Source organism: Oryzias melastigma, unplaced genomic scaffold (assembly GCF_002922805.2).
Source record: "Oryzias melastigma strain HK-1 unplaced genomic scaffold, ASM292280v2 sc00251, whole genome shotgun sequence".
Lineage (NCBI taxonomy): Eukaryota > Metazoa > Chordata > Actinopteri > Beloniformes > Adrianichthyidae > Oryzias > Oryzias melastigma.
Window position 1 is genome coordinate 408303 of NW_023416891.1, and position 8017 is coordinate 416319.

General features: G+C 41.7%; 1 protein-coding gene and 1 long non-coding RNA gene across 3 annotated transcripts in view; one reads left to right on the forward strand and one right to left on the reverse strand.

The window, feature by feature from the left end:
- LOC112141685 (E3 ubiquitin/ISG15 ligase TRIM25) overlaps positions 1-1323 on the reverse strand; it is an 11532-nt gene extending 10209 nt beyond the window's left edge. For both annotated transcript variants that reach the window (XM_024264824.2, XM_024264823.2), the window contains exon 1: positions 584-1323. In XM_024264824.2, the coding sequence (XP_024120592.1) occupies positions 584-1183 (600 nt within the window). In that variant the 5' untranslated portion in view covers positions 1184-1323. The remainder of the gene's footprint in view (positions 1-583) is intronic.
- Positions 1145-6902, forward strand: LOC112141686. The gene is made up of 3 exons (XR_002918442.2): positions 1145-1276; positions 1904-2171; positions 4394-6902. It is a non-coding gene; the product is annotated as an uncharacterized LOC112141686 (long non-coding RNA).
- The last annotated feature ends 1115 nt before the right edge of the window (positions 6903-8017 follow it).

The window sequence follows — 8017 nt, forward strand, 5'->3', positions numbered from 1 at the left end:
ATGGGCGGGCAAGGCGGAGTCGAACCAGCTCACTTCTGATCAGGAGTCGACCGCCCTACCACTGCACCACGGCCGCCCAGTATAGTATTAGTCCATAAGATTCCAGCTCAGATGAGGAAAATGAAGACATACATGCTGTAGTCATCAACAAGTGGATGCATCAGAATAGAGCAGAGCAGGGGGATTGTGGTCTGCTGTATTGGCTTACGTCACACCTACAAGGTTTTTCAAAAAGCACTTTGGCGTCTGCTCCTGATTCACAATAATTTTAATCAAAGAAATAAAACTCAGAAATTCAAATTTTAAGCTTAATATTCTTTATATGTGTCTTCTATCGTGAGAAAAATACCACAATAACATGTTAAAAACAGAAATTGTATTCTTCATTTTGAAATATTGAGGTAAAAGTTGCAGTAGCCTATGTCTGCAAAAATAATAAACATAATTTGAGGTCCCTTAAGATTTAGTTGCTAAATTTCTTATGTGAAGTACATTAATGTTGAAATCGTTTACGACAGCCGGAATGGGTTTACGGTACGTTTGGAAGTTCTTATTTGTAAACAAACGAAGCCCTCGTCGGTACCTGTCTCCGGGCCTTCAGCGCCTCCCCGCTGCGGTCCTCCTCCTGGTCCGCCTCACACAGCGGGCAGCTCCCGCTCCACGGAGCCGCAGTGCTCTCCTCGGTTCCGCCCCCCGGAGGCTCCAGACCCAGCCGGTGTTGAACGCACAGCCTGTCCGCCAGACTCTCCACCGCGGCCACCAGCTTGTGCCGCCGTAGAGTACCGACCTCGCGGTGCGGCAGCGCGTGGAGCTCGCAGAAGGACGCCAGGCAGACCAGGCACGACAGCCGGGCCCTCAGCTTGCTCTCCGGCGGGCAGAAGTCGCACGGAACTTCTCCGGCTCCCCCCAAGAAGAGCTCCGGCGCCCCCGGCGAGTCGCTCAGCTTCAGTTTCTCAACGACCTCCGCCAGCACCGTGTTCCTCCGCAACACCGGCCGGGGGCTGAAGGTCTCCCGGCACTGGGGGCACTGGTACCGGGGGGGCTCCGACTGGTCCCAGTAGTTGTTGATGCACACCATGCAGTAGGTGTGTCCACACAGGATCGACACCGGCTCCCGCAGGAGGTCCAGGCAGATCGGACACTTGAACTGACTCTCAGCCACGGAGATGTTCGCCAGAGCCATTCCTGCGGCGAGTCCTTCCGCAAGTGTGTGATTCCACTCATGAAAGACTCTTTACAAATCTCCAGTGGATGTCATTAGAGAGGAGGAGGAGAGGTAGGAGTTCTTCCGCGTTGTCACTCAAGCATTTATATCTCCACAAAGGTCTGTGCCCTCAGTGCTGTCTCACAGGCTTTGATTCATAAAGTAATTTATAGTTGACAATACGATTAATAGTTGATATTGACTTTGAAGATTTAATTCACTGAGCTAGATCGATCCAGGACATCTTTAGTAAAAAAAAAATTAACCAGGGTGACTAAAGAGATAAATACCTGGTTATAAACAATTCAGGTGAGGTTTTCCAGATCAATGAGTTTAATCACTAGAGATATCACCAGGCTTTTTCCTAATGTCCAAGATACTAAAGAGCGCCGTCACATTGGACTGGTATAAAAACAATGAGACATGGCTTAGCAGATACAATAAAATGACTATAAAATGTTTCATTTTGGTCAGATTTTAAAAAGGAAAAACTCTGATCATCAGAAAAAACATTCCTTGGTCATGGTAATAATATTTTTGTACAAAGTGCAACAAATGAATCACATTTCAACCCTTTTTGTTTTCATAAAATAGGAAATGCAATGCATACCTGATCCATCGATGTGATTTTATTGAAATTTACACACAGACTGAAATTTACATAAACTGTTGGACTCCTCGGGCCGTGTCTATGAACAGGTCGGGGGTGATCGACAGGGCTGTAGACTGGTAGCGTCCGTTGTATATGGCCGGTCTGCACTCGGATCAGCGCCACGAGTTCAGAGCCAACTGAGAACCATGCAGCCCGGTCAACATACGTGCCGGTCCCAATGCCCCCGCGGATGCGAGAGAGGATGAGTGGCGATGTCCGGGTGGAATCTGCTTTAAAGCACATATTGGCCGGGATTTATCATCCAACTAGAGCCAGTTGGATGGAGCTGGAGCTGGAGCCACGCAACGCCATGGGGTAAATTCACTGCGCTCTTCCCTCTTCACTATTGAGGAAATCTTGGTTAGTTCACCTTTCTTGACTTAGTAATCTAATTACCAGCAGGTCGTCTGGTCTCATCTGAGGTCTGACACACATACAAATACCACGATCATCCTCCATAAAATGAAAAAGAGCGGGGGTTCTGCCATAAAACGTTGATGCAAAGTCTAAAGCTGCCATTGACTTTGAGCAGGCTACAAGATCAGCCTAAACGTTCACTATTGAGGATAAACTCACTCAGATCTTGTTATTTTTTTTCCCTAGAAGTTCTACTTTATCAACTGACAGTAGTAATTTACTGGCGAAAAGTCACATTCTTGTTTTTCCAACTCTGTTTGTACAATTGTAACACAGCATACCCGATGACATAGGAAAAACTTCCCTGCTTAATGAAATATTCCCGTCAAAATTCAGATTCAAATGCAACACAGTACTTGATTGCTTCAAAATATCAGCTGCCACCACTCAATCAAATACATATTTCCAGTGGCAAAGTACAGTTAATTTTAAAATCCATCAATGTCAGTGAAACATGTGGCCCTGATGGCATTTGTGCACATATTGAGCATGAATGCTAAACCAAACTGCACCTTTATCCAAACTCTCCATGATGTCAAAACAACAAGGTATTTTTCTACAAAATGGAAACAAGGAAATAATTCTTCATAAAATTTTCTCCAAAACTGACCCCCAGAACTACCAGTTAGTTTCTCTTCTTCCATTTTTTGGTTAAGTACTGGAGAAACTTGCACACAACAAATTATTCAAACACATTGCTCTTTTTCTGTCTCCTGTGCAACACGGTTTCTTTCCTGGAGCCTCGTGTCACCAGCCTCGCGAGGCGTGAGGACACCACGGGGGAACGCAGTTGGACGCCTTCTCCAAACCCACAAAGCACATGGGCGATCTCCCACAAACCCTCAAGCCCTCTGTAGAGCAGGGATCCTCATTCTTGGTCCTTGAGAGCCACCATTGTGCCTGTTTTCCAGCTCTCCCTTAATTCTTGCTGCCGATTACCTGGACCAGGTGTGTTCATTCAATCAGAATTTGCAGACTTCTGACTGAGCTAATAAGCAGCTGGCAGGGCTTGGAGGTCTGGAAAACAGTCAGGATGGCGGCCTATAGAGGGTGTAGAACTGGGGCGCTGTTCCATGACCAGGATGGAAACCTCACTGTTCTTCCTGAATCTGAGGTTTGAGGATTGGCCAGACCCTCCTCTCCAGTACCCTGGAATAGACTTTGCCAGGAAGACCGAGAAGTGTAATTTCCTGGTAGTTGGAGGACAGTGCCCCTTCTTGAAAAGGGCAACCCCCCATATGCAGTGGTACTCTCCCCAACCACCATGCGATACTTAAGAAATGTGTCAGCCAAGACAGTCCCATAGCATTCAGAGACTTGAGGAACTCAGGGGGGACTTCATCCATTCCCAGTTCCTGGTCCGGGACCAAAGTTCGCTTGGTCATATATTGAGACTGAAACTTTGTTCCGAATTATCAGGGAAAACAAACTCTTGGTTCACTTTAAGCAGACCAAATGTGTCCAGTCTGAATACACCCTCATTTAAATATATATTTATGTCAACTGGAGCATTTTACTTTCAGAGTTGTTTTAGAAACCTGGATTTTGCATTCATAGCCATTCAAAATTAGGTAAAATTAGGGAGTATTTTATAAATTTAAGGTTATGGATTTCACAACTGACATTATTAACTATTCTTGGTTGAAGCTCAGTTAGACAAACTTCTTATGCCCAGTAGAACATCTTGACATTTTCATTAAAATTAATTTAATATGAAATCTGAGTTTTTCCAGTTTCATAATAAATCCTGGCTGCACATCAGCTCAGCCAAAACCGTAACAGAGGCTGAATTTCCTTCTTTCCTGGAGGTGAAGATGTTTAATGAACATCCTATTCTTTTCCATGTAAATTCCTTATACACCTGTTGATTTCTCAGAGTCATTAATTAGACAAACAACAGGTCCAAAATAGATGATTTTCTTCTTGGAACTTTCTCGCTGTGAAAGGAATTAGGGAGTTCTTGGAAACCTTTCCCCGATGACATACTGGGTTCAAAGAAACACTGAATTAACAAAGAAGGTCGGTGATTGTCTTGATGTTTGAGTGTCTGTGTGAAAGACAGGGATGCACCTTGAAGGAGTCCAAGCTTTGCTGAAACTCCTCCAGCTCTCTCTCCACAGTCCGGATCCAACGTTGGACCGTCCTCTGACTATCCTGCCGCTGACAAACAGAAACTGTAGATGACAGCCAGTCTGACAGTTTACATTGAAAAGAAAGGTCATATGACAAATTAAAACAATTTTCAATGAGATCAGTATTACACCTTTGATGAAAATATTTGTTCATGGAAAGAAAAAAGCAATAAAAAAAGAGAAATGCTTATAACACATGGACCTAAAACTGAGTCCTCAGATCTGGGTTAAAACAAAAAGGGTTTTACTTATTTCTAGGGTTGTAAAAGATATAGACGCGTATTGAAAAATCAATATAGATTTGAGATTAACATCAGCATTGGTTGAAAACCACAGAAATAAACAAATGATGTTGGTGAAAAGGTGTAAAATCCATTGGGAAGTAAATATTTGATTTAGTCAGTTTCTCTTCCTGTTGTGCCTCTGCTGTGTCATTTTTATGTACATGTGATGCAAACAAAAAGATGTAAGATGTATTCTTACATCTACCAAGTTGGGTGTCAGTAAGAACAAAAAATAGTTCAGGCATTTTCAGTTTTAGTTTAAATGCCAGATGAATATCATACCTCTAGATCAGAGATAGGCAACTCTAGGTCTTGAGGGCTGCAGCGTCTCTATGATTTCCAGATATTCAAGTCATACTCATGACTGATTACCTGGTTCATGCGTCCAGCCAATTAGCATATGCCAGACCAGGGGATGTTGGAATACATGGAGGATTGCGACCCTCAGTGAATGCACATCAAACAGCTCATCACACAATTATACTATGCACTGATGCAGACATTTTTCTTTTTTTTTATCTGCTAGTGTCAAAGTGTTTTAAAATGGTTTCATTCATTCATTCATTCATTCATTCATTCATTCATTCCTTAAAGCTCCTGGACTTGTTTTTGAAGTTTCCAGAGCCTTTGATCTGACAGCTCGCTCACCTGTTCATCTCCAATCCTGCTTCTTGAGTGCAGTCCAAGTCTCTGTGTGGCTCGCAGCGTAAATCAGATGCCGACACAAAGCCCTGAAAGGGGGTCTGGTCCCCTGACTCCCCAGGGCTCTTTGTTCAAAGTTGGACTTGGATGCTCCTGCTGTTTGAGAAGAAGGACTTTTCAGCTAGGCCGTAAGGCGATCCTGGGCCTTTCCTGGCCTGGGTGTGCCCTGGGCGTCTCTGATTTACCCGCGGGACCAGCAGGGGTGGGGCTGTCTTCACTGGGAGTAGTGAGGAGGAAAAAAGCAGCTGGTCAGTGGAAGTGGAAGAGAGACAGAAAGCGGAGTTGCAGGGATTGATGTAAGGCGAGAACTCTGAGAAAGGACAAATAAACAAAGGTGGCGATGAGGGTCTGATGTGAATTAATTGTATCAAGCTCTTTCTCTTTTAAGCTTCAGTCTCCAGGGGAAGCAGCACAGGGAACAGGAGACAACAGAAACACCCCCGGAGAGCCCGACTGCTTACCAAGAGTCAATACATCTCAAATCATGGCATTGCTGCTACATTTTTCCCTTTCCGCCTCTGCGATCTCTAATTTGACCAATTTATGGTGACTTTTTCAACAGTGCCATCACCAAGATACAGTAGCAGTAGCATTTTTCATCAGTTCTTGCACAGAACTAACATGAGAGCATACATTTCCCCACCATGTATCTATCAATATTTTATAGTTCCACAAACTGAAATGTTACAGTATACATGTGCAGGATTAAACTTTTTCAGAATTGTAATTATACTCAAGTTGTTACCTATTTTTCTGTATTAAAAGCTACTTTTGGAGAGTCAAGATCTCAAACGATGAAAATAACAAGATTTTGGAGACGTCTGTCAGATACTTTGAACCCTTTTAAACAAATGGACACAATTTTAAAACGTAAAAGAAACCAAAAACAAAGAAGTTTACCAATTTCCAATGAATAAAGTTTTAGTTCTTTAACATGCAATGTGTGTAAAGTTAAGGACAAAAAAGCACCCTGCTTTAATTTTGTTGGGGTAAAAAACAGATTTTCTATGATTAATTAATGTATAAAAAATATGCCCAAATCATATGGCTTGACTGTTTCTTCCTAACTCTCTAAATTGAATTTAATAATGAATATTTGCTTCACATCTTGTTTCCAAATCGCTTTGGCTGAAAATTAAATAAATGGCTAAATTTTAGGTTTTCTTGAGCTCATTTCGAATAAGTTACTTCTTGACTTTTAAAAATGGAAATAACAGATGTGCTAAGGTGGTAAAGGCCAATATAAAAGCTTGTCCAGCCCGCTCACTATGAACCTGATATCATTTCTCTCATTTTCCTTCGAAAAGTCTGACTCCAATCATCTTTTGATCTATTTTAAAAGCATTCTCAGGAGTCTTTTAATTATGATCATGCCGTTTTTAACTTTTTTTACTATTTATTCTCATCTCCAACTCAACTAAATCTAGTTGTTTACAAGTGGATGGATCAGAATGGAATGGAGCTTGCGGCTCATCCAGTAATTTTTCTACATTAAAAATACAATATTTTAAAATACTGCATTTTTTTCATTTACAACAATTTGAAAAGATAAATACTCAGAAACACAATTTTAAGCTTAATTTTCTCTATAAATGCCCTCTATCGTCAGAAAAATGCCACATAATGTTAAAACACCCAAAACAATTTTCATCTGTGTGTTTTTAAAATATAATTTAACCTTAAATGTAACGCCAAAAAAATCATCTGATTCAAGACATTTTTGCAAGTTTTTTTTAAACAGCTGCACATTGTGTAACTGAAACTGAGGGCTAAAGAGGAAGAAAGAGGGGGCAGAGTTGCTGTTTTACGTGAGCAAAGGGACACGTGAATTCACTTCTTTAAATCAAGAAAAGGTTGCAGTCATACACAGCATTTTTAAAGACGCCTCCCCAATGAGAATGGTGTTTTTGGTGTTTTTAAAGTGTGCTCTTGTTGCATTTTTCTGATAACGGAGGATATATACACAGACAATTCTGTGCTTATAGAGAAAAGTTGTTCTTGAATTTACGAAATGAGTTGTACAATAAATAGAAAATATAGTCAATACATGGTTAGAAATATTGAAATAAAAATGTTTTCCCTAAAACTTTGCTTTTGTCTTCAATTTGACGCAATTAGAGCACTGCAGGCTTTTGGCATTCTTGTTGTGAGTTTTTTTTAAGGTATTTTGGAGAAATTTTATTTTAATCTTCTTGAAGACCCTTTCCACAAGTTGAATTGGGTGGATGGGCACTTCTCACGTAGCATACGGTCAACCTGCTGCCACAACAACTCAACAGAGTTTAGGCCTTGTGACTGTGCTGACCACTCCATTGAAAATAGAATACCAGCTGTCTGCTTCTTCTCTAAATAGTTCTTGCACAATTTGGAGGGGTCATAGTCCTATTGTAGGATGAAATTGGCTCCAATCAAGTGCTGTCCACAGGGTATGGCACAGTGCTTCAAATTGAAGTGATAACCTTACTTTTACTCTGAACAAATCTCCCACCTTACCAGCACCAAAAGCAACCCCACACCATTACGTTACCCCTGCCGTGCTTGTACATATGGCGTCAGGCACTGCTTCAGCATCCTTTTAGTTGTTCTGCATCTCACAAATGTTTTTTTGTGGGATCCAAGCACCTCA